This window comes from Bombus flavifrons, chromosome 8 (genome assembly GCF_040668555.2).
Source record: "Bombus flavifrons isolate JBK064 chromosome 8, iyBomFlav1_principal, whole genome shotgun sequence".
Lineage (NCBI taxonomy): Eukaryota > Metazoa > Arthropoda > Insecta > Hymenoptera > Apidae > Bombus > Bombus flavifrons.
Genome location: NC_138449.1, coordinates 15,017,080 through 15,044,540, shown reverse-complemented (window position 1 = coordinate 15,044,540; position 27,461 = coordinate 15,017,080). Strand labels below are relative to the sequence as shown.

At 41.1% G+C, this 27,461-nt stretch overlaps 2 protein-coding genes across 3 annotated transcripts in view; one reads left to right on the top strand and one right to left on the bottom strand.

Annotated features, from left to right (window-relative positions):
- tei (irregular chiasm C-roughest protein teiresias) overlaps positions 1 to 27,461 on the bottom strand; it is a 314,069-nt gene that overhangs the window by 104,895 nt on the left and 181,713 nt on the right. The gene's annotated exons all lie outside the window — the stretch shown is intronic.
- mRpS17 (mitochondrial ribosomal protein S17) overlaps positions 21,848 to 27,461 on the top strand; it is a 199,011-nt gene continuing 193,397 nt past the window's right edge. Inside the window, exons 1-4 of one of the 2 annotated variants that reach the window (XM_069118901.1) lie at positions 21,848 to 21,960; positions 22,213 to 22,338; positions 22,994 to 23,075; positions 23,610 to 23,700. In XM_069118901.1, the coding sequence (XP_068975002.1) occupies positions 23,676 to 23,700 (25 nt within the window). In that variant the 5' untranslated portion in view covers positions 21,848 to 21,960; positions 22,213 to 22,338; positions 22,994 to 23,075; positions 23,610 to 23,675. Of the gene's footprint in view, positions 21,961 to 22,212; positions 22,339 to 22,993; positions 23,076 to 23,220; positions 23,294 to 23,609; positions 23,701 to 27,461 lie in introns of those variants that run through there. The other variant, XM_069118904.1, reaches the window with a different exon arrangement.

Genomic DNA, 27,461 nt, shown 5'->3' with positions numbered 1-27,461 from the left:
GGATTTCAATGAAGATGCGACACGTTGCCAGCGCTAAGATCGTTCACCGAGTGTTTTCGCAATAAATTCGTTGCGTTCGTGGAGCGTAAGTCGCGAGCGACAGAACGTTGACGCTTCCTTCGTTTGATTGCACGTTGCTTCATTCCGCGTCGAGCTCGTGCTCCAGACCAAGAGGATAACGATCGAATTACCACGAATTGCGTCGAGTTACCGCACACGAGTTGCTGCAAGTCGAACGCTACGATTAGTTGGTTTCGCAGGTTTCTCCAGCAGCGACCTATTTTCTTGTTAAAAATGAAAATGTTGAAATTTCACAGCGTTGAATATTTGAAGGAACGTTACGAATATTTGTAGGAAGAGCTGTCGATAGTCTATGATAATCTTAGAATGCTCTGAATATTTACGTCGTCGAGATCATTGATTTACGTATGTTTTAAACTATTTTTATAACCTTCTTCGCGATTATAGGGCAGAGAATATTTTTCTATGCGTTTTTATGACAGTTTATGAGAAGTCTGAAACTGTTCGAAAACATATCAATCAGATAAAAAATAAATTAAAGTACGAAACCGTTCTATCTGATAGACAACCTTATACCTTCCAACAGAATTTATCAGTAGAACAAGCAAATGTAACATTGTGGACAAATAGGAAATATCGGGTGGACCATAAACAATGTTGCGAGAAAGCCTAATTGCCGACAGGCTCGTCAATGTGTCGTTGGTTCTTCAGTCGAATAGTTACGCGGAAAATACGTGATCATTGCGGAACAGGTACGTGGTGGGGCTATGAGAAAAGACGAAGAGACGCTTAAGGGAGAAAGACGAATTAACGGTCATTGTGAGCTGAGAAGTCATAGTGTGTTGTCGAGGTCAGCGTTGTCGAGGTCAGCGTTGTCGAGGAGGGTGATCCTCGTGAAGGAGAGCGTTGGAACCGTGATGACGACAGTTGTAAATTAACTATTTAGTTGTCTTAGTTATAGCACATTACTGTATTCAGTTCACGTTAAATAACCATCGTTTCCTGTTTAATCCATTCTAAATAAGTAAGAAAATCCTACGATATAAATTAAAGTACGAAACCATTCTACCTGATAGACAACCCTACATCTTCCAACAGAATTTATCAGTAGAACAAGCAAATTTAGTTGTCCAAATAAAAGCAGCATCATCGACAGGAATGTGTCGTTTCTTCGAAGTTTAGAAATTGGATCGCGATTCTACCGAAAGCAAATATTTTTCCTTGCATCTCGCGTGTGGGACAATTTCAGCGAATAAAATTTCACATAAAAGTAAATATTCCCGTGTAACACGGAAGCGTCCTCTAAATTCTCGAAGCAGGACCGGCTCGAATTGAAAGGCGTCCGCTTTCTAATGGTTCTTTGGGCGTCTTGTGGAAATATGCGAGTCTAATCCCCGCAGCGACCGTGGAAATCCGTTAAGCGGGATTCGCGAGCCTTCGCAGTCGGCGTTTCTGCTATTCGACGATCTGGCATTCGCAACAAGGACGCGTAGAAGAAGATGACGACACCACGGACTATCAGCGTCACGAGAGTACACTTCAAATTGAGAAATAGAGGACGAACCGTACGGTTTAGGATTATTAAATATCAGAGAAACGTCGTTCGATAGGCGTAACGCAGTTTAAGAATGGACTTTGTTCGAAAAATAACGAAATTAAAAGTAGAAATTGTAATTATCAAGATAAGTTCATGAATAGTCGAAAGAAAATTTGATTGGTTCAGCGAATGATTTAATTTTGATTAAATACGACAGAAGAGTTTGGGTGTGTGACCCCAAGTATCATAAACGAGCTAAAAAGAACATAGCCTGTTTCTGACACGATTTGCATATATTAAATTCCAGTTTGTATATAAAAACTGGAAAGAAGGTGGTTGGTCGAATTCGTTCGATCTTCAAGCCGGACCAGGCTGCAAAGAAAAATCCTGTAACGCGAGATTGTCCCGTGGAGGGGGATAGGAAGTTCCTTTTCGATGATCACAGAGCCTCGTCTTCCGTGGCACCGCTTTGGAATACTAATATTAAACTTCGCCCGTTAGCGACGTCAAAGACTTTTTGCATAGAGTAAAGTCTGCACGTGAGAGAAATAAAAATGCAGATACCTGTATACAGGGAAAGCGAGGGATACGTCGTCGACTACGTAATTGGGAACGATCCCTCGATATCGTCGGACAATTATACATCTTGTGGAGCGTAGATCACAGTCGAATTTCATCGATTCTTCTAATTTTCACTCGAATATTTTTACAGTAAAAGGTAAAGATAATAAACGGAGAAGTCTTCGCCGATAAAATTTGCTTAAATATACGCACGCGTATAGATGAAAGAAAAATCTTAAAGTTTCACGTACGCGATATCTTGGATGAAATTCACTTTCCAGGGAAATCGATTTAACATTAAAATGTCGGCTTTTACCTCGTCAAGTATCACAGAACACGTTATTCTTCATGAATTAGCGTTAGAACGGAGAAATTCGATTAGCTGTCCAGTCGACCGCGTTTAATCGTGCGGTTACATGGTGTCTTTCTTCTGACTAACCCTCGGTCTGCCTTATCCACCGGTAAACTTTACCCCTCGGCACTACCCGTTCCCTCGTTTCCGTCGTGCACGAACGAAACGGGGTTAATTCGTCGGAAAACTCGATGAGCCGGCGATCTTAAATCTCGTATGCACCGGCCAGACGAGAGAAAACAATGGAGGATCAAATTTTATGGGGTCGTTCTGACTAAATTAACGCGTGCCACCGTGTCGAAATATTCCACAGGGATTACGTATTGACGAGATACACTCGTGTCCCCATTTTTCCCCTCGTTCGGTTAACTGCATCGTACACCACCATTGAAACACCATTCCCCTTAATTTTGCTCTCTATTATCGGCGAAAGAGTGCTGAAACGCTGTTTCCACCACTGGTACGGACGTAACAACGAAGCCAATTATTCGCTCGCTGCGAATTCGACGAGACCAACTTATGACGAAAATTCTGAAACGATGTCTTTGAACGGGGTTCAGCTAAAATAATATTTCCGTTAAAATAAAATTCTCCTTTGAAAAAAATTGCCGCTGTATCGATAAACCGTATTTCCCGTTAAACAAAGATTGTTTTTCATTCGTCGTAGCAGCGAGCTCGTCGAGAGCTTCAGACGTTCTGGTTTACCTTACGCTCTCCGGTTGCTCTTTCTGATTGCACGAATGAAAAATACGAAGAGGCGAGCGCGAGCTCAGCTTATACGAATGAGCTTACGGCTTAAGCATTCCGACTGGTGAGTGAGAAAACCGAAAAGAAAGAGTCCAAGAAATAAGAAAAAGAAAAGAAAAAGAAGAAGAGTACGTAACAGACGATGAAAGAAGAAAGTACAAGAAAACGAAGCAGAAGCAGGATTCCGCCTATAACGAGCATCGCGTACGAGGACTCGAACGATTGTTAAAATACACTGCCCGAAGGGGTGCGTGTGTGTACCGATAGAACGCAACCGGAAATGTTTCGAATGTTTTACTCCGGAATGCGCCCTTTCTGTCGCTTATTTTTCCTCGCGAGCATCCATGCAACTACTTCGTTAGAGAACCCTCTGTTTTCTCCGTCCTCTTCTCTTTTATTTCCTTCTTCTTCCTTTTTTCCTTGTTTTCTTTTTTTTTGTTTTGTTTTTTTTAATCATTACCCTGCGTCCTTGTTGCGCGAGCACGGTGGAAAGATATTAGTTATCGAATTCCGATAATAACGCGTCAAAGATGACGAGTCTGGTGTAAATAAGCCAGGAAATTGTTATTCGCCGGGGTTGAAATTGAAAGTTACGCGCGGCGGCAGACGCGAACGCACAGCCAGACGCCAGGATAACAATGATTCTCATCGAACGTCTCGTCGTTCTCCGGCCTGACTTCTTACCCGTGCAATATCGTGGCAAGTTTTCTTGCCAGCCTGAAACCCGCTAACCCTTTCAGCGTACGAAGCAAGGGCGAGCACAACCTCCAAGAGGGAAGTTAGTTTACGGGGGAACTTGGGTATATATGGAGTGTCTTGGAGGGAAGCTGGTGTACGAGACGATGTATAGGGCGTTTCTATGGAAAAGGAAGGTTGCTTCGTATTTGCCTCTTGGCCCCGGTTCATTATACCATAGACTATTTGCATTTTAATTACATAAAATACAGGTTGGAGAGAAGAGATACTTTATTTAGTGATTTATGGTTTATTTATTTGAAGATACTTTATTGTACGTAGGAGGTACGAGTTTTCGAGGAATATGGCAATATCGTGGAGATGAAGAACGAGTAATTAAGAAAATTTTATTTCGTCACTCGATAAAATTCACTTCGATAAAATTCGAAGAAAATTCGTCGTTGCTTAACGTTACGAAATCGTCTTGTCTATCTTCAGATATTTATCACCTAATTCTACTCTGAGCGAGTTAACGGTTAAAATGGAAAACAAGGAATCGAGGCTTCCATCGACACGAACGAGTAAAATAGAAAATCAACCGTCTTCTTTCTCCTTTCCAAAGAAACGAACCTTTTGATGGGAGAAAATACGTGGAAAAGGTTGAACGTGGCTCAACGAGGAGAAGCCAGATCGAAAGGAAGCAGAACGACGCGCAGACAGAAAAATATCGTTTTCTCAAGGTTGCGGAAAGGAAGAAAGTCGAAGACACTGGGTGAAAAAGCGAAATAAAGCGGCGAGATGCGAGGTACGAAGACGAAACTATGACTCGTGAGGCTCGACAGAGGAAAGATGAATACAGCCACGAAGGAGATGTTTGTACAACCCAATTTTTCGCTCGATTGCCGTCCTCTACGCGATTTCCCATCTTTCTGCCCCTTGCCCTCTCTCAGCCTTCGGCATAATATTTCCCCTAGCTTGCCGCGTATCTGGTGGCGCGTTAGACTCTTAGAAGGAACGCTCTCGTATCTTCTTGCCTCGTTCCGTATTCCGTGTATATATCCGGCGCCTGGAATTTCATTTTGATTCAAAGTTGAAGACGCCTCGTTCGACCCGTATTTACCAGCGGTAAAGTTTCATCGAGGCATGTAAATAATGTGTCGGCCAGGGTTCGGGATACGGTGAATCGAAAAACGACCAGCAACGCGTTGCCAGGGGTCACTGAAAGAGGGAACACACCGTAGAAAATAGGGAAGGGGAGGGGAGAAAAATAGAGAAGGAAGAGAAAAAGAAAGGAAGCGAAAGGTGGAGGCGGATGGTGATGCCGGCGAAGGAAAAAAGAAAGCAGCCGGCGTGTGTGTAATTCCAGAGGAAAAGGTGCGCGAGAGAAAGGCTTGCGGCGTTGTTTGTTGCCTCATTGCCCGCGGTTAACTGCCAGCAACAAAAACGTTCTACCGTCGGCCAACGTTACGTCCTATTACCGAGCCTCGTGTCCCACGCTTCTCCGCGTCCCTTTCTTCTTCGTCGCGTTCCACCCTCTGCCCTTTCGCCTCGTCATCGTGACGAAACGCTCGTTTATAAAACTCCTACGAGAACATATTCCGCGCGAATTTGCATGGAAAGTATTTCGCCCGGTAATCGCGTTACATCGGCGCACACACGCATACACATACACACACTCGTTCATACGTACATACGTACGTGCATGCGCGAGCAGGAAAATCCTCGCGATCGTCCGTCTTGAAAATACGTTGGAACGATGTTAAGATGGAGGTGAAATATGCTTTATAGGGAGGATTTTTCGGTCGATAGGGATATAAAGATGATATTCGAAGTTTTCCATACGTTTGCTAAGATAAATACGTTGCGTGGCCGTACCGCTTAACAAGTTGGCTAAAATTATCGAATATCTGTCGGATAGTTGGTGGAAATCGGCCAAGTCGATTAAGGGCGTAGAAGTTATGAAACTCGCTTGTGCGATATTGTAACGTACTGTGCGGAGTATATCGCGGCTAATAAGTGATAAACCTTGTACTGGAACCTGACTGTCTGCAAAACGCAGCTCAACTACTACATTCAGTACCCTGTGTAATAAGCGTAAAACGTAGTTCGTTATTAATAGATCAACTTCCGTGTACCTGTACAATTAAAACTTTCCTCCACACGCAAAGTTATCCGTTTTTCTATCTCGTTTCCTAAACTCGATTTTTTCCCGTCAATCTACGTCTACAATCTATAATCTAATCTATATCTAGGGTGTATCTAAGGGAGTGTTCGTTTTAAGTTTCGAACGCCAGGGAACGCAGACCGCAGAGATCTAAATTAATTCTGTTAATTTTATCGCGAAAGCCGGATCGTCTCGAAGGTGGAAAAAGGGAGGGACGAGGGGGGGGGGGCAGAGAAAAAGTCTCTACGGGAACGGGATTACCTTAGCATACCTAACTCCACTTTCCTACTTTCGCCCCTTTCGACCGGCTCGTTCCGCTTCCGACTCTCTGTTTCTCATCCTTATTCTCGCTTAGGATCTTCGATCTCGGCCTCCATTGAAAATTCATTTCATCCGTCGGATCCCATGGCCAATCTTCCTTTCCATTTAATCCGAGATGCCGACTGAGATATCCTCTTTGCTGATAGTCAAAGTGAGGATCTCACGAAGACGTTCCAAGTCCGGAAGTTAACTTGTTCGGGAAAGGAGGAACCGAAGTGGCAGCTGACTGCATTAGCTTGGTTAAGTGGCGGCGGTATTCATCTCAGGAAACGTTTACGATTCTATGAAATAGATCTCGTAGTCGATGGAACTCGATCGGACATTTTTTTCATTCCCAGTACCCGGTCCTGTACATTGCGAAGGGGTTTCCCGTGATTTTTACGAGGCGACGAGTCGACCGCGAACCGCTGCCAAGCTGGGAAACGTGCGAAACCGCGGACAGATTTGCTAAGAAAGTACGCGCAAATTCGACCCGCCAAGTTACAGATTTTTTGCCTGCTTTGGATGAAATTCAAAGCTATCTCTTTACCTCTCTGTCAAAAATTTTGGGCGCTCGAACGTAATACGTACGAGACCAAGTTGTTCGTTCCGTAAGAAACGTTTAAAAACTAGTTTCCGGCGCGAAAAGTTGCCCGCGATGTTTCGAAACTTTCAGACGTCCTAAAATTCCGAGATCCTGGAATCGGAAACCGTGATTTCTCAGCGTAATAAAATCGACAAACATTTTTCGATCGATCGAATCTCTATCACGTTGCTTCGTCCGACAACGGCTCTCTATCCATCTTGCCATTATTACTTGCACTTTCCTATCGAGCAAACAGCAGGGGTTCGCGTCGACAATCGGTCGCTAGGAACGACGACGACCGAGACAAAAGCGTCCGATGGAGATAAAAGCTGTGCGTCGACGGGGTTAAACGAAAGCAAAAGAGGAAATAAAAAGTGGAGAGAGCTGGGAAAGAGTAAATAAAAGGCGACGAAGGATCGGACGATCCATGGACGCAACGGGTATTGGCCTCTTTTGGCGCGCAGACAACTCTCGCTAATCCTCCTTTATCCAAGGCTAACGTAACTTCGCGTTCCATTCGGCGAATATCTTACGAGCACCGGCAACCATCCAAGCCGTCTGCTTTTTCCACCCTGCGGCTCTCGCCAACCCTCCTACGAACGGTGGTGCGCGACTTTCCAGCGAGGAGGAAATCTTGGCCAAGTTGAAAATCGAGTCGTGATTCGTCGATGCGGAGGGTAACTGAGAAAGAAGGTGGACGATCTCCAAATAGGTCGGCAAACGAGTCGACTTCGTTTCCGATTTAAGGATTGATGAGGTGCGCAGCTCGCTTTTGAGCCGCGTAACTTTCTACTCCTCTTTCGTCTCTCCACAAGCCCTACGTAAGAGGGCTGAAGGAATTGGTGGACGGAGGAGCGAAAGAGAAAAAGAACGACAGCGAGGGAAATTCCTGTGCAACGCCTTGTCGAACCGTAAAATCGTTCGATATCGCGACGGCGGTGGTGAAATTTTTGTCGTGCCGCAGCGTATCGAGCGACGCGGGTACTGGAGTGTTCGCGAGCATTGGGACGCCTTGGAATATAGGTCGTATCGAGAATCTCTCGTCGACTTCGTAACGAGAGTAACGAAGGGCAGCGGAAAATGGGCCATGCATACCGCGGTTCCTTTCCAATTTTACGAGACGGCCAGCACACGGAATTCTATTATTCCCGTGAACCTTGAGAACGGACCGCCTACAAACGCCTCCATTCTTCCACGATGAAATCCGATGAAATCACGATGAATTTTTTCCAATCGAGCCTCTTTGTTTAGCGAGCTTCCTCTCTTAGCAAAACGAGCGGAAATTTGTAATAATCGAAGATTCCTTTGTATGCAACGATCGCATCGATTGGGAATAGAGCGAAAGTCGGGTTTTGCGATAAATTATTGAAACGTTCGATGGAGTTTCTTATTAAAAGTAAGTTTTGTCGGAGAACACGCTGTCAATTATGAATAGGGACTGGACTTGTTGAACTAATCGAAGTTTCTTCCGAAATATAATATCTTCAATTATGTAAAAGGCATACGGCTAATTCCAAAGTCGGATTATCTGAAATTTCTTGTTAAACACCACGGTATAATTACCTCGCGAGTAAAAAATTCCCAAGTTTCGCGAGATCAGTCACCGCTATGCATACTATTCACGCGTGAAAATTCGGGTCATTTCCCTTCTCAGTCTCAGCACCGTCTTAGACTAGCGTATCCAAATCTATCTACCTGAATCTTGGACCGATGAGAAAAATTTGCAACAAGGCAACGAGGTTCTCTCCGCAAGATTACGTTTATAGTAGAATTCATTTGCGTGACGTTGTTCGATCGAAATTCGATATCGAATAATCAACATTTCCGTCGTTCGTCATTACCATAGTTTATTTAATGGCAGTAAAACAAGTCTGCATTACCAATGTTAAATTTGCCAGCTGTATGTACTTTTCCCTCGGTTACTCTTATACATACATACTTCATACAAATTTATTCTACGTTTTATAGCCTACCTTATGCATATTTATAGGTGGAAACTTAAACACGCTGCTCAAGTTCAACGATGTAATTCTTCGACAAATGGATACTCGATTTTTCTTTTTATCTCCCAAATAAAAGATATTATCGGTAATTGATAAAACAAGACGCGGCAAACTTAACGTATCAATCTCTTTGTCAATTCGCTAGAAACGAGCGATTAAAATTTTCTATACGTTCGTCAGGTTTTCTGAAAAAGAGGAACGCGACGACGAACAAACTTGACAGTGGTGTATAATATAGTCTATAACATTTTAAAAGTACCACGATCTCGTTATTTATTTTGCGAACTCGGTTTTGTCGAATTCGTGTCGCGACTCTTGTTAGCACCAAACGCCAATATATCCAATCACTCGCAACATCATATCAAGCGACATATCAAGCGAACCTAACCTAAACCTCAAACTGCTTCCAAAGACTCCCCCAATCTCGATTCGCAAACTGTTCGTCGTCAATCGCGCAAACGAAGGGTGCCGTGGTCGGTGGAGCGTCGAAGAGGGCCGTGCGTTTCCCTAAATGGAGCGACGGAAGACGCCTCCGCAGTTTAGTTGGATCGTTCGTCGCATGGAAACTCGCGGGGTTTCTCGACCGATCGCGTACCCTGTAAATCAATTACAAGTAGCTCCGCTTGGCCTGTACCCAGTGAAATGGCACGTAGTAGTCCCAGCGAAGCTAGTCGAGTTTCGGGAACGTTGACGTGATCGGCAAACTCATGCACGCGCGTTCCACGGTCTTAGTTCGCGATTGCGAAGCGGCGAGGACGATGGAAAGTACAGGATGAAAAGGGGATGGCGAGGGGAGAAACGGCGAGATGGAAAGGCAGGAGGAGACGCGAGGATGGCAGCGAAGGACCGGTTCGTGGATGCATCGTCGATAATAGAAAGCGCGCCGCAGCCGAGCTTCCGCTGTTCCTGATCGATGCCGCATGCCTTCGCCAACGGCTCGGTTCCTTCCGATGGGTCACGTTTATAGGAACTCGTCACGCGGACGGATGAAAGCAGATCGTTAACGACAGTAACGAGGCTCGTTTCGTAATCCGACGACGACCGTCTGTGGCTTCGCCAGTTCGTAACCGACATCCGTTCGCCCCCAACGACAATTAGTTAAATTACTGCCTAGTGAAAATCATTGACGTCCTTGCGGCCGATTAGCCTCGTTAGATCCTTTCCCTTCTGCCGTTAGCCAACGTAGAAATTCCACGTGGCACGTGGGTGTGTTCGGTTCAATTCGATTTCACAGCGGATAGGAGGATGGAAAGGCGGGAATGAAGGTGGTATGATAGGTTTGTCTGTCGTTCGAACCGAACGTGTCAAGGAGGGGAGAATCGTTTGTAACGCGTTCCGACGAAGAATTACGTCGGGCGGAGGAGGCAGAGCGGTTTAAACGGCAGGATTGTTCGAATATCCTTTCTTCGGGACTGGTGGTTTTCGCCTAACCTTCTCGTTATCGGTTCTTTGACTACGTCGATTCGGGTCTTGTCAAGGTTGTAACGCGTTCTTACAATGGTTCGTTATTGCAACTGCGGAACGGTTCAGGAGGGAAGAACCGGAGAACGAAACGAGGATTGGTGGTCCAGTTTTTACTTAAGGGGTTCGAAACGAAGCGTTACGAGAAAGATTCGTACAACAATCTGGGAAATTCGATCGCACGGGAATCGAATTTCTTCCGGCAGCTTTTTTATCAAAAATCCTTGTTAAGAATCTTCGAGAATCGTTCGTTGGTCAAATATTTAATCCTTTAAACGACGATCGAACGATGGACTGGGATAAATCTTTTAGAATCTCTAGTAATCAAACATTCCGCGTTCTTCTCAGATCGATTAAAATTTTAATCTTTATTTTCATCGTATCAGATAATTTTTCGTTGGTTCTTTTCGTCGAACAATGTTAAATCGATAGCCTGCGAACGAGGAAAGAATGGTGTCACGAGATCGACCGTGCTAATACGTATAATATACTCGATATAAACGAGAGCGTATACGGGCCGCGCAACCATCTCGAGATGGTCGAGCGTGGAATGCCAGTACGGAGGTGTGGCAAAGCACCTGTTATTTTCGCCCCATTATTCCCCGACCTATTGTTAAGCGGTGGTGGTTTGATCTCGAAGGAAAATAGCCTTTAACGTTCCGAGTTATAATCTGAATTCCGTATCTCGTTCAATCGCTTCATCTACTCTCGACCGTCCACCAGACGCGTCCTACATTCCATCGAAGAAGCAAGCCACCGATTACAAAGAGTATTGTCGACGAACTTCCGATCATAAAACGTTCTCTATGCATAGAAAATAATCGCCACTGTTTCGCTAATAGTCCCTGTTGCGTCGTTAGCTTCTGCAGCGATTAGGTTAATTTCGATTCTCGCCAAAGGTTCGAGATTAGACACGCGTGTTTCGTTTCGTTCTTAACGAGAGTCGCGTTACGGACGCCCTAAATATTAATTAGCGAACTTAACAAATCGGTTGATAGTTTCGAAAAGTTGAAGTCGCATCGAGTTTAAATAAATAATCATTCCGTGTTCTTCGTTCTTTCCCGAGGTCCTATTGTTGCAGCGCCGAGAATCCAAGTTCGCGCGCTGCATCACCCAAGGGCCTGTCGTTCCTGATGCGAACCAGTTACCTATTCTCTTTACCTTCTCCGTCTCGAGAAACTATCCAGTCAGGAACTTCGAGTGTCCACTGCCAGCGACTTGCTTAACTTCGATCATTTTTCCAGTAACCAAGTCTGTAATAGAATTTCACCGAGCAAATTCTCCAAAATTCTCCAATAGTACGCGTCTATCCTGGCTTTTTCCGAATCTGATTTTTTTCCAAGACACTTGACCGCATTAAGTTAGAACTGGAGCTGACCCGGAGCGATAGATCCGCCGTACTACAACGCCTATAGTAGAGATATATTAAATTTAGAAACGTCGAATTAATAGAGAAAGGTTGCAGACGTTCGTCAGAAACGAACCTAGTATTACCAGCAAAGGGAATTTAATTACCGAAGCTGGAAATTAAGCTGTCTCGTTATTCCTATTTCCAGTGCTGTACTTTTCAGCACGTTTATTAAACCGGAACGAATACATACGCGTCTCGTAATTCATTTCGTGCTTTCTGTCGCTTCTCTTGCCAAATCCGATCCGAAATTCCTTATCAGAAGAAACGAGAACCGACAATAAATTCTCTACGCTCTACCTGATCCTGCTAATTTGCTAACGTGCGTTCGCTAGAATCAATGTTCGTCGGAAGCTGAAATCATCCGACTCGGTGAAATAATTCGGCAACGATTCCTGCATCTTGCATTTCGCTGGAACGAACCACCACGGAACAGAATTCGCAGGAACTTGCGTCATCGTTGCGGATCCTCGTGAACTACGCGCTCAATTTGAATATGATTGATCGAGAGTACTCCTAAGTAGGACGTGAATGGGTCTACTCGTACGAGAGGGAAGCAAGGAACTAGCGATAAGGTGAGGGTAGCCATGCCTGCGTTGGTGCACGAAGGGGGAAACGAAGCTTAAGGAGACGAAGCGTGACAGTGACGCGTCCCACGGCGCTATCGGTGATACCGGAGACTCTCACTTAAACCCGATGATAACGTCGTTATGTCGGCTAGGGAGTCTCAAGTCGTACGACGACAAATCGAGGGAAAGTGATGATGATAAATGTTGAGGATCATGCGTGAACTTGAACGAACGAGTACGAACGAGCGTTAAAGTCGTGGACGAGATTCTTCGAGGATCTCGCGAGTATCGGATGAAAAACTACTTGAAAATGCGCCGTGAAAGTGAGTCTCGGGAATCGAACGGTACGTCGCAGTTATTTAACTCTTCGCTAATGGAATTCTATTTGCTCGTGAAAAAAGAAAGTCTGTTTACAACGATATAAAAGTTAGCGACTAATTGATACAAACGGTAACTTCTTTGATATCAGTGCAATAGCATAGTGAACAGACAAGTACAATTTTCCAATGTTTTAGAAAACTGTTTAGAAGAGTTATTTTGGAGTTAAATTTAGATTTCTGTTGGGTGATCTCCTCTTGGATTATTTCGGTATGAAAGAAAGAATTTCGATGTTACGAAGAAGACAAAAGACGAATGTTTCGCGATGATTTTCTATTATTCGGAAATCTAGGCGTGGTAAAGTAAAGGATCAATGTCTTTGGGTCGTGTAATTGCAAGCAGAACGACTAAATGAAACGCGGCCACTTTTAATTAAGCCTTAGCTTTATTCCTCGAAACGTTGCTTCATTCCTACTGGATACAACACCGCGTCTTTATTTCTTACTTAACTCCGTACTTTCGCCGGTCTTCGCAACGAAGGCTTAGAAATGCGAAGGCAAAACTTTCCGGAGAAGTTCGAAACTCCCCAAAATTGCTAAACTGTGTTGAAAATGTATGTAATCAAACGGTACATTGTGCGTTATTTCCTGAACGTAAGAATCTTCCCTTTCCATTCCGATTCGTCTTTCTTCTATTCTTTGCTTTGCGACTTACGCTCCTTTAAAAATTTTTACTTCTTCCATCTATACAACCTCTCGAGTTGCGTTTCAAATATACTTTTCGACTTACCCAATCATATTATCTCCCATTTCTATATTTCTATATTTCTTATATTTCTAATATTTACAATTATTGCCATTATTATACCATTATTGTACCATTGTCCGGGTTCTTAATTTCATTATCGATCCACGTAATTTTCTCAATGATAATTCTAAAAATAGGAAAGAAGAAAAAAGGAACACCGACGAAATAAACAAACTAAAAACCCAGTGGAACTCAGTTTCTTCTACAAGAAACGATGTCAAATTTGCAAGTAAGTAATCACCGACGAGTCGTACTTTGGCTCGCGAAGAAAGCGAGCTTGCGCGCTAGAGAAAGAGAAAAAAGGTTTCCCTAAAGTCTCCTATTGCTCGTAAAGCTAAATTGTTATAGTTAAAGGAAGTCTCTGTATCTAAACCGAAGAAACCTATCTTGGATTTACGGCCTCTCAAACTTCGAAACGCGCGAGAAGGAAAGGAATGAAACCTGGCGAACTCTAATTCACCCTATCCTTCTCGCAATAATTTCGCCCAATTGAGATATATGCAGAACGACTGGTATTTTTATCTCTCTTTTTCGTAGATCCCGTCGATGGCTAAGGGTGCTGTTTCCAGAGGAAACATTGGATATACAGGGTGGGTCCCGTATGATGTACCTCTTGAATTTTCTTACGATTTATTGGCTTCCATGAAGTCGTTTTACTTTTCGTTCCTTACAGAAACATACGACGAAGAGGAAACTTTTTGGAAAGTAAATTACGGTAGATTTTTCGAGGGTGCGCAACTTGTAGAACAAGTTTCCTCGATACTTAGGATACAGATCGTGAATTATAGTTCTTTCGTAACGCCATATCGTTAGATTTAGTTCTTTGATCGATGAAACAGGTGTGTTCAAATTCTTTGATATTCTTTGTTATAATCTGCACCAGTCAAAGGAAAGACGAAAATAAGTAACAGAGAATGAACGAAAGTGAAAATAATTTCTAAACGTCGGTAAAACGAAATGTCCAAGTAACGGACACTCGTTTCAACGAGTATCTCGTTCTTCGTTGTCTCCCTTATTTATGAAAGGGCCTGTACCACGCAGACTCGCGTGCGCGTGGCGTTGAAAGCTGCTGAAAAGCCGTTTCGAAAAGGAGCGAGAGGGAGTAGAAAGGATGGGCTGTGGCGTGGTACGAGAAAAAGCGTGTGCAGCGGGTTCAATTTCGTCCCTTTGCAAGAAGAGATATCGACGTCATTCATAGCGAGGCTTTTCGCGCCCTCTCACCGTAAGGGGAACGTAATTATAGGTATCCCTTTCATCCGACTACGGAATAGATAGATCCAGCCGGCCAACTAATCCAGCTAATCCCTCTTCTAGGCTTTCAACAGGCCCTTCGCACGGCTTCGATCCCATCAGACGATGCTTATCATTTCGTAGCTGGTTTTTATTAAATGCACGCCCGTCACACCCTCGGCGGCCCGTTCTCTGTCAACGTCTAATCTGCTCGAATTATGTCATCACGATTTTACCAACGAAATTCACCGGCGGTACACATAGATCGCGTATGCAACGCGTACCTTTGATATTCCTAGTGGACGAAACGAATTTGGAGAGCCTCGGTGGTAAAGCGAAATTGGCAGAAGTTAAGGTAGGTTCTGTTTGAGTTACTTTGTATACTTTAGATTTATTCGATAGATTTTCCACCAGTGAATATTTCATCTTGCTCGCAGTGGTTGCGGGAAAATTATTCCGCTTGAGACTGCTACTACGATTATTTCATGAGGAGTAGACGTAACGATCGCAGAGCTGTCAGGTATAATTGTTTTTGCTTCGAGATTATCATTTGTCATTTCGTTGGTAGTATCTGGTAGACGTCTGTGTAAGGTAGATTTTAATTGAGTTCGGATTTAAATTCGAATTAAAGTTTCAAGTTTCCGATTCAAACTCTTCGTTGAAATTTCAAATTTAAATGATCGAAAATTGTAAGTTAGTAGGAGAGTAAATGACGAGATTTCGGACGATAGTATTCGGTATTTAAATAAGGACGAGAGTATTTTCCGGTTCGACGATAGTCAGCATCCCTAATTATCAAACGGGAACCGCAGCGTTGTATTCGGAAACAATACCGCGAGCAATGCGCGATGCACCTGTAGGCACGTACACACGCGTACTCTTACCTGACCGAATCTGAACTAAATAACCACGAAATACGGTCAGCAAAATCAACAACCTGTTGATATTCGGCGTATTTAAGAAACAGCTTGCACGCCCCCGATGGATCGTGTTGCCTTTTATCGTCGAATTATCGCGACAAAAATAAGTCGAATATATTTCCAGTATCGAAACGAACTCTCTGTCGAATCTGCTAGTACCGAAACCTTACATGTCACTACTTGAAATATCCTACGTTTAAATAAACGAATAGCGACAAGTTTATCCAAGCAAGGAGAAACTTCGAATTCGCCAATTCTCGATTAAAAATTAATATTTTCGATGAAAATCGGACTACGAAAACAAAGGTAAAAATAGCATATGCTTTTCGTACGAAGAAGATCGTTGAAATTCGTCCGGGACAGTTGTTTTGGAATATCGTTTAAAACGTATCAGGCGGGAGAATGGAATCAGCGTCCTCAAGAAAATCGCGACGAGAACAAAAAGAACACACAACGTATTTAATTATACGAATAGCATCAGCACGTTATACAAAAGAAAGAGGGATTCCTTGAATTGCTACATGTTTTGTGCTCCGGACTGGAGTTCCTTTATCTTGGCGAATCGAAATATTGCAATGCACGTTTCAAAATAACGAGAAAGAGAGGGAGAGAAAATGGAGAAAACGCAGAGAAAGTAATTACTTCTCCGTGAAAATGCGAGTGCTAATTTTATGGCGGAGGAAAAAAGGACAGCGCGGGAGAAACAGAGATAGATAGCACGAGATGGATGGAAGTTGAGGGATCTTTTAGCAGGAATTAAACGCGTGCACGTGTTTGAAACGGGCCTGAGTGCTCTCGTACACGATGAAGATATCTCTGTTTTGATGAGAAAGTCATTCTGCGCGCATTCGCGTTTCATATAACCGGAAATCATGACGAGGCTCTCTGTATCGCAATTTGCGTTCCGCATTACGTGCCGCAGAGTGCTCTATGAGACTTTACCGCCCTATCCAGCGGATCCTATCAATGGGAAATTCCGTAATAATATTGCGAAACTTCACCCCTGAAGTACATGCAAATATCAGCTGTTTACATCCTTCGAAATGTTTATCCCTCCACCTCTGGAAAAAGATAGTTTCCGACGTGCAAACACGACACCTTGGCGAATTCCTGAAATTTATTTCTCGCGAATGATACAAGTGGGAAAACTTGTACCTGCGTACGATGTCTACTTTTCTCGATAAATTCCACTTAAAACGGAGGACGCAGGTTTGAAACTTACAGAAAGAATTTACTAGATCTTCCGTTATTAGTCCAAGTTACTTTCGAGTAGTATAACGGAAAATAGTTCTCGTCGCGAACGTAACCTTTTTCTTTTCCTTTTGAGTATCAGCTTACGTTTCAGCCGGATTTTCTTCTATTTGAAGCGTAACGCGCCATATCGCATGTACGGTAGTACCTACTTCGAACAGGTATTTTCCTTTGTCCTCTTTTTCTCTTTTTCTCTCTAAAAAAAAGCAAATATTTTAAAAAATCTACTTTCGGAGATTCGACGCAACATCGATAGCTAATTAAACGAAAGAAAGTATGAAACCGCGGATGTAAAAAATTGAAAGTGCTCGAATTAAGCAAACCACCCTGCGTGAATCTCGAGACGTCGCTTCTCGAGCGAAGAAGGAAACCTGAAGAGAAACAGTTGATTTCTTCGTCCCCAACGCTATCGATCCCTTTTTCATTCCTTTAATAAACGTTTAATACAGACAAGCCATGGAATTTATTTGAAAAGGGATTTATTCCGTGTATTTCGTTGCGGTAACGTACAAAGGAACACCACAAGTGGCAATTAGTATGCCGACATTTCGAGCGGCATAGATAACTAAGAATGTTATTATCTGCTACCAAAAGGAATATCTCGATACCAATTTACACAAAGCCAGTCGATGGGTGGCGGGATCGTGAAGCACAATACTTCCATTCATCCCTTTGAGGAATCGCTGCTAAACGAGCGACCAGACAAAAGGGGAACAATAAAACCGGCAACTTTTTTTTTCTCTATCCTTCTTTGCACCTGTCCCTTTGTTACCAGTCGGACTCGTTTCGCTTGACACGAAATTTCACTTAGGCACGATCTTCCCTCGGTAAACAGTTTTTACTTCCATTCGATCCTAATGACTTCTTTTAATTCCATCAGCAAGAGAAACAGCGCGAGATTCGCTTTTCAGCGGAACATGAAAGGGTTCGGTCGCTTTTGAAACAAATGATAGCTGTCAGTGTAGAGCTGCGAGATATTACCAATTCGCGAGATGTTGGTTTTTAATACGAACCTTTCATTATCTGTTTCATGGTTCGTTGAACTTGCGCTATTTTCAAACAGACAAATACTGCGTCATAAAATCTTCCTCCGTGGTTTTATATCCAAGATTTCAAAAATTGTACAATTCCCATTAACTCGCATATTCGACGATACGAATTGTCTTTTCCCATAGGAATTATTTTACAAATAATCTTTGTCGCCGACGTTTGAGTACGCAACATTTGTCCCTTCGAAATTTATTAGATCGTCCGGAAAGTGTCTTTCTTTTACAGACACGTCTTTTACAACGATGCATCTTTATAGAAACGTGAAACCTGATCTGTCGAACGTTGTGATCTTTATTTTGATAGAACAAAATCGATCATACGTAATTCGATACGATAATATAAAACGGAAAATGTTGCGCGTCCATTGTTTCCTTATAAAACGCAAGAAACTTTTCGGACGACGTAATACTTCGTTCACGCGTTTTCTCGAGATTCCCTTCAATTCGTATTCATTTCGTATAAACGTCGAGAGGGAAACAACGATTCGTAGATAATTGTAGGGACCGTTATAATGTAATCATCTTAACGCACAAACAAAGTCAACGAAACTGATGAGCTAAAATTCCACAAACGTCTAATTAATCGCTGACATCGTCCAACGAGTATCGGGTGACAAACGAAAGACGAGATCGGTCGGTGCAAGAGTGAGAATCGGATAATATGAGCATTGAACGAGGCAAGGTGTTTACGAGAGCGTGTGGCATGTAAATACATGCACAATGGGCAAAATAGGTCACGTTACGTGTTTCAAGGCGCGTCGTAAAAGCATCGAATGTCTTCTAAAACGTCTTCGGCGTCCGTTCTGTTGGAAAATTCGCCCGGTCGGATGTCGACGAGCGTTGCAACGGCATTTCCGTTGCCCCCTCTAATCTCCTCTTCCTCTTCTTCCCTACGTCTCCTATAGCGACATCCGGAAACGCAGGTACCATGCGAATATAAATTCGCGGAAAAACGCGGAGAAAAGGACAGGTCCACCCGTAGGAACGGTGCTTTGCTATCGGAAGAAATCGCTCGAGAAACACCCGCATCTCCTTCCGGAATCTCGAAGGTGTGCACAGAGCTGTTCGCCTAGAAAATATGCATCTTCACGGCGCTTCGGCTTCGCTGCACGCGCCCGCATCATCTTTGACGCTGCAAGCGTTTCCTCCAGCTCGGAAAATATCTACTGCCGTGCTCCCGAATTTTTTCCGCTCCCAATTGCCCGGAAACAATTCGCCCCGGTAAAACATGCAACGCGACCGTATGTGTCACACTCGAGGAAACGAAACTTATCTGAGAATCGTCGTTTCTTATTTTCTCCTCTTGTTTTTCTTTTATATTTGGATTACGAGTGATTTTATGGGGCGTTGAATATTGAAACGTTGAATCGTGCAGCGTATCGTATCGAGGGAAATAAAAGAAGATCGATTCGTTGTATTTGAAACAGCGTGAAATATAGGGTAGCGTAGTAATAAAACAGTGTGGAATGTTTGGAAACGGCATAAGGAAAGAAATAAGTTGTAGAGAAATTCCTCAACGAATAATCTCTTTTTCATTCTCTCTTCCTTTTCGCTGTTTTCTCGTTTACTAGCACGCTATTCTATCGTTACCAAATCGTTACAACTATTTCAGATTGCATTCTTTTGATTTTTGATATGATAGAAGAATTTAGGAAGCATCCTCTTTTATTAAACGAGTCTTGTACAATAGAGGAGGATAATTCGATACTCTTGCCATGATATTCCGTGATCGATTCTGTTAAATTTCACAAGGGTTGTGCTGTATTTCGCGATCTTTCTTGATAGATATTATTATGTTTGACGAGGGCTGCGTTGTACTTCACGATCATTTTCAAGAGTAGCCTTCGAGAAGAGAAGGTGAAGTAGCTTAATGGTGGTGAATTCCCCGTATTTCGGCTAGGTAAATGACGTAGACCTGCGCTGAACAATCTCCATTAGGGAAAATGTAATTTACTAACCCATCGACTTTCTACGAATTCCTCAAATTTCAATTAAGCTTCAAACTACCTCGGATCGTACACCTATCGTTCTTTTCGGTATCTTCTAGGTTTACCCACCGGTATTCCGAATTTCTTTATCATGTAATATAAATATTTAAGAAATCGTTGTTGCTATTCCAGCGAAGAACTCTGACATAGTTGCGGATCTCTTAAAAAGTTTGCCAACGATATTTGGATGAAATATTGGTTGATTTTTAGTGCAGGAAACGAGGAACCGAACACGCGTTTATTTCACGTTGAAGATGAACCGCCGAGGAGTTTCCTGTAGTCCTTATTTTCCGTATTTAGGAACTTCTCCAGTGTTTTTCAAAGAGCGTCGAACTGCAAGAACAGACTGATTGAAGTTCCTCGAACAATTCTTCGGCGGATACCAGAGGATTCTGCTCGAATGTCGTTCGTAACGGATCCTCGCGAAACTTTCCGTCTTGCTGGCCGTAATTCTCAAATCGAAACTTTTAGAGTCATCCAACATCGGACTGATAATTGTTCTATTTCTGTACAGTCGGTGTGTGTCTTTCCTCGAGCTCGTACGAACTTTACGACGATCGAATTCGACCGAGTAAACGTCGGAACGGTACGTCTTGTAACCTGGTCCTCGCTCACGAAACGATATTTTTGTTCGAATATTATAGTCTGCGAGAATATCGAGCTATTATGGAAATTACTTTGATATCTTTAGACGTTTCGAAAAAGATATAAATTTAAGAAGGAATAAAGGAACTGGAACTACCCCCGTTTCTCATGACTGATTTCGATATTAACGATCCCTTTTTCTGTTCCCATATTTTTTTCCTTTCTGGTCCCGTGAAGAATCGAACGACCACGGTCGAGTTTCCGTTTCACGAACTCGTAACTGACCACCGGTTTCCTTCCCACCCACTGGAGAACAAGCGCGGAAGAATTAAGGGGACGAAGTGACGTCGAGACACAATGGGTTCTCGTTGCGACCAGAGGATTCCGAGAAAAAGGAAACTTCAAGGGAACCAGAAATGACGGAATAGTTCGCGGTAAGCGTATAATTTGCGGGAGAAAATCGTGCCACGATTAATGGAGCAGAAAGAAAACGGCTGCGAAATGTAGAAAAATTGATACTACTTGGTAATAACTCCACCGTAGATTAAACGATAACGAGTACACGATGAAAATATAAATTAATTGCATTGAAGACAAGATCAGCACGGACTTTTCATCTTATGGGTTATTTCGTGTCCTGTGTTCTCAAGTAATTACGTTTTACAACGATCTTTATGATTTAGAATAATAAATTTGGCAATTATATTTTAATTCATCGTTGAAAGTGGTAAAGTAAATACATTTGTATAAAATGCTTTTCTTTCGTTGCATCGTTATGTAAAGATATACGTAGATATCTAATATAGAAATAACGATTATTACTATCAACGCAGGAATAATAAAAGAATATAAACATTTATAAAGTATAAGTAAAATTTCCAAACAAAGATATCATTTTATTTCAAATATAACTTAACCAAACAATGTCTTATTGTTTTTTCTACACACTAAATGGTATCATTTGTTCAAATTAAGTCGATATACGCAAACTTTCCAGGTACAGTATTGTGCATACTTGGTTAAAAATCACGGTATGAAAAATGTTCATTGTTACGATATTTGCTGAAAGTTGAATTTTCCAGGAAACCGTTTGTTTGTGTATGTATATACGCCTTTCATCAAGAAAAAGGTGAAATCTCTAACAATTTCTAAAGAATAATACAGTCAAAGAGTCTCATAATTCATTGAAAGGGAAAATTTCTACGGCGGACTATGTTTCAATTTCGCGCGCTGCTGTGATTGGAAGAATAATCGTAGCTCGTTAAACAGCGCCAGCCAATTAGAAATCGAGTAGGTTAGACTGCGACTTCAATCGCCATTTCCCGGTCGAAAATCGTAGCGTTGAGACATGTCAACAAAGTTTCATCTGCGTTACACGGCGTCACTCGACTGCGTAGTTATTTCTTGCTGATTATACATCATTATTAGGTTTGTTTATATTTATATACATTCATAGAATAATTTATTGTACGTTATATAAAAGAATCAAGTAGTTTTAATTCTTTCCTGTTCTTTCTCGTCCTTCGTCTACGCTACTTTTACTTACGTCGTTTATTTACGACATTACGAGATTCTAAGACACAATTTGAGTTACGTTATTGCTGTATTTTTATGTAATTGGCATCAGTTCGTACGTTTACTTTACATTTATTTTAAATCTTTGGTTTTCTTTTTGTACAGATCGCTGTTAGACCACAGAAATGATTTCGAAAGAATAGGACGTCACGGTGATTAATGATCCATTCGACGAGAATTGAATGCAGATAACCTGATCGGCAGATTTGATTTGCTGTAACAAAGGCTGATGTATGTACTTTTATTGAACTATAAATTACGCATTTAACATACGATTGACAAACAACGCGTAATACAGAATTAATACCGTAATGCAGCTGTGTTATAAATAATTATATAGTTTATCGACAATGTTAAAATGAACGTAGACTTTGTAACATTTGAACAAGGAATTGAAGTAGCTTTTACATTTTACTGTACTTCGATAGCGATCTCTCTGTAATAACCTTATCACTGAATTTGTATTTTCGTGATGAAATACGTTTCGATTGTAGGTTAGTCTCAGGTAGGTCTCTTTTATGTATCATTATCAGTTCCTTTAGGGATGTTTACATGAGAAATTTTAATCTGTTGCAAGTTGTAAGCATTCTCGAGTATATACATATCTAGTAAACAAGATAAATTATTATTACAAATACATTATTTGAATAATGAAACCTGATAGCAAGTATTTATAACATAGCTACATAATATTGCAAATAGGTTATATTGCATTCAGAATATTCCAATATTCACTGATGAGAAATGAATATTAGCTAATTGATAATTTAATAAATAAAATAGCAGTATTGTTTTAAACCAACGTTCATTAGGAAACAAGGGGAAAACAAAATATTTTTCTTTTTTGCTACTCTCTCTACTAACGCATTTCGTTCTTTTTTTTCAGAGAACTTTTGTGACCGCGTGCAATGCGGTCGATAAAATCAGTGTTTGCTGTGTAGGATGTAGGATCTTGAACATTTTTCAAGGTACAATAGCTCTAATTAAATCTAATTACAATTGTCATACGACGAAATTAGAGTCAGTGTTATTTCGTCGATTATTTTCTTTTCTTTCTTTTTTTTCTTTTTTTATTTGAATTTATTTTCCTTCCTTTACGTACACATTTCTCTTTTTCAATATTCATCTCGGTATTAGAGTCAGTGTTTGTCTCAAGAGGATCCAACCTCTCCAAAGCACCAACGATGTAAGTGTCTTTATTTTTTTTTTTTACATTTTGAATGAAATTATTATCCATTAAAAAATAAAATTCTTTTAATATTATATTTTTAATATAATATTTCAGAGAGCTAGAAATTTTAAAATTCTATATCGGAGAATTGCAATTTTTATTATTATCAAACTTTAATCTTTGGTATTATGTATTATTCAAATTTTACATTTAATACAATATAGCAAACAGTACAATAACGATAACAGTAACAAATTCATGAAATTCTACACTTTTTAAATAATGAGCATTGTCTTTAAAAGTAAATTACAATATTGCACATTTTTTAAAGATTTCCGAGGCCTCCACTGATGACGACTTTCACGATACATCGTTCTTCTGGGATATTGTAGCATCGATGACAGCATTTTCTACATCTAACAGTGAGTTTCATGCATTCTGGTTGCTCTGATCACTCGATCGTATCATAGGATGAAAAGTTAAAATCGGCACGGGTGAATGGTTGTATTAGATGAAACTTTTAACGAGCATAATGACCGCGGGTGTTTACTATACTCGTGAATAATATTTCCTTTTCCTATGTTTTATATCATATTAATTCAGGGAAAACCTTGCATATGGCGTTCTTGATACCAACAATATGATGTAGATGATGATAATATTAATATAATATTAAATGTTATAATTAATATGAACGATATAATGTTGATAATTAGTTTGAATAAGTGGATGTAAAAGCAGAACATATCCAATATGAATACATATTTGCAAAAGCCAAACATCAATAAAATGTGAATAGGCACTTGTATAAATAACAAACATTGAAATAACTTCAATTAAGTGCTTTGTAGTAAAGTCGGATATCCTACGACTTCGTTGTAGTGAAACTTGAAATTATTGTAACGATAATGTAAATTATAGTTGATAATTTTTTGTCTCATTTTCGGTCTCATAATGATATGTCGGACAATTCAATTATTTACTTTTCGTAACATAAACTTTATTATAATGTGATAGAGTATTTTGATACGAAGATATTAAAGTTCAATTCTTTTTATATTCAGTTTAAGAATTACTGTTGCAATAGTCCTCGGTCGCGCTTACTATAATTATTTTTCGAATTATCGTTGCGTTGAAGCATGAATAGTGATTGTTGCGTCTATAAAATGTCGCCCAATATTCTTGCACCGAGATTGTGGAAATATGTTTCCGCCCTCGGATCACCTGACGCTTCGAAAAGATTTCCCTTTACGTTCCTTCGTTTTAGGTATTTACGTAGGTTGGGCTCGTGAAAACTTAGATTTTTAATGATCATGTGAAATTAGATCAACGGTTATGCAGAATATACTAATTAACTAACTAAAAATACAATATTAGTCAGTGCTTAAATTTGTGTATGTACATCAATATTTATGTATGCGAGAGATATTAAATGGGTGCATAATTAAAGATAGTGTATAAATAAATGAAATGAATGTAGCTCTTTGCGAGACACGTTTCTCCCCTTTTTTCTTTTTAACTACCAATTATTTTACATCTTCATGGCGATGAAAGTATAAAATATTGATACAAGTACGAAACAGCGTCTCACATAAAGTTATAAAATGAATGGTTTGAAATTTAATGTAAATTTCAAAAAGGGAATGTGTGTAAACTGTAATGATAAAATGATAACGGTGTTGTAAAGCTTCCAAGATGCGAAACAACAAAATACATTGCGTGATAAATCTATTCTCTGTCTCATCCATAATTCTGCTGCAACAATTTCGTCGAGTTTGTACTATCGTGTACCGGTTTGAGAATTTAATTTGAAAATTCCAGAAAAAAGACCATGTCATCGCGAAATATCTGAGACATTGGACGTGTGAAATTCAATTCCTTTGAACGACCCGCGTGATTTTACGTGTAACAACAAGTCAGCTCCCCGGAGGGATGTATAACCGCTTTCGGAAACTCGAACTAACAGGGATCTCGCCGGTTTCTCGGGGAAGGCAACAGCAAGAAGTTGACCAAGAGAAAATAAAGCGTACACGTTGGACGTTACCGTGCGCGGTTAACGGTGTTCCCTTCTTGCTCGGCTTTGTTATCCCCCGTTGCTTCATTCCTCAGGGCGAGATAGGATGCGAAATCTCTTTTCTAGTGCGGTAGATTTTACGAGACGTCTCGAAGAAACTAGTTTCCTTCTCTGGTTGTATCAACGACTCTAATTTGTTCGCGATAAACGGTGGCCCACGGAGTTTTGAAGCCAGTGGAAAATTTACTCAAACACTAAACGACTATGGCCAAGGCTATGACCCGATAAATTCCAGGCCCGTTGGAAAATTTTGAGTAATTTTCCGTGGAATTAATAATCTGAAAAATAGGGCGCGCGCATGGAGCATCAGCGGAAGTTCTCTTATTTCTCTAAACATATCCTGTGTTTTCTGCATTATTCACTTTGTTACTTTTTGTCGAATTTAATACTCTGATTAACTCTCATGGGAGATTATAGCACTGTTTATAATAGTAGAATCCCTTGATACAATTCAATCGGCTAAAACTTTCCTTTCTTCAGTTGCAACCACAAATGATCTAATTCGATAGAATATCTATAATTACTTACTTCAATGATACTTTAATTTCCAATTACCACCGAGTATTCCTAACTGAGTTATTTTATTATTAATAATATTAGTCACACAGTAGTGGTGAGACCAGCAGTGTTATCACGAACGATAGTTCAAGTTAATCGCATAATTTGTTTTACTTGAAATTTCCCCATACACATTCCTTCTCTAATGTTAATTCCAAGTTCTTAGAAATGAAATAACATCGCAGCGTGAAATAACAGCGAAGAAACGTAACTTAATTAAATTACTGCTTTCCTACACGTGGCATCCTCGTCGTTCAGACAACGATACTCGTCCCAGTTCTAATACCATGGAAATCCCGTTAGCTGCTACGTTTCTGTCCACCCCTCTCCCATCGAGCAGAGAGCAGGCCAGGGGGAAAAACGATCCGCGGAATTATAACACTTCCTTGCCGCTCGACTTGAATTAAGCCCATTTTTAAAACGCACCCAGCGACCGGCCGGGGCTTTTTTAGCCGCCAGGTCCCCGTATCGCGATTTCTTCTACCTAATATTTCAACAGGAATTGTGCTGGCTACGAAGTCTACGAAAATTAGATCTCGACCGTGGCCACTGGCAATTTCAACGCGGCATCAACTAAATAATACGCTCGTAACTTTTCCTCGGATCTCTTCTTCTGTATCCTTTCCTCCCTTTCTCCTCGTTACACCCTTAATAACGACGATGTGTGTTGGACAACGAGAGGAAGACGGCGGGGGAGGGGATAAATAGGATTCGTTTCGTTCGAGAGGAGACATGGAGGATTATACCGTGATAGCGAAAGTATAGAATGGGATTGGTGACCTAATTGCGTGGCTGCTCGTTGTGTCGAGGGCTGCGTTCCAGATAGACTGAAACAACGACGTGGGTGAATACCATCGTAAAAGTTGATTTTTTCCTCTTCTCTGTATATGAATCATGATGTATAGCGTAACGTATATTTGGAAGGTTTTGCTTGGATAGGAGAATATACGCGTAACACGTATACAGTACAGAAGATAAAGTTAGTTCGAAGGTAGATAGGTCCTTGTGACAGATTGGAATGAACAATGTTGAGTGTTAGTGTTAATAAATTCTAATTGTTTAACGTGCTAAGTCCATATTATCCTGATAAGTTGTAGCAGTCACAGAAATAGGGTACAACTTCCTACAATACTAGGAGCGGAATACAAATTGCTTAGATATTCAGATTTGTGCCGTGTATAGTACTAAATAGCAATATTGATCTTTCGGTGATAAAGCAACATAGAACGTATAATAATATATACTCTGGTATAGTTTGCCAAGTTATTTTAATTTAATTTATTTTCAGATAGATGAGAGTAACGCGTTGGAATACGGTGCATTACATAGCGCGAATACTTTACAAAAGATTTAGCATAGAATTTTTAGAAGAGGCGAAAGAAACCGAGGAAGAGTCAAGTAGAAGACAAAAATTGTTTGCAATAGACGTGCAACACATTTTATAGACGAAATGGAAGTTATTGTATTTAGAGGTAAATGTACGCGGATAATAAAGTAGCAGATTGTCTGGATGATCTTCTCTAACGCACGAATGTACTTAACCTGGTCAGG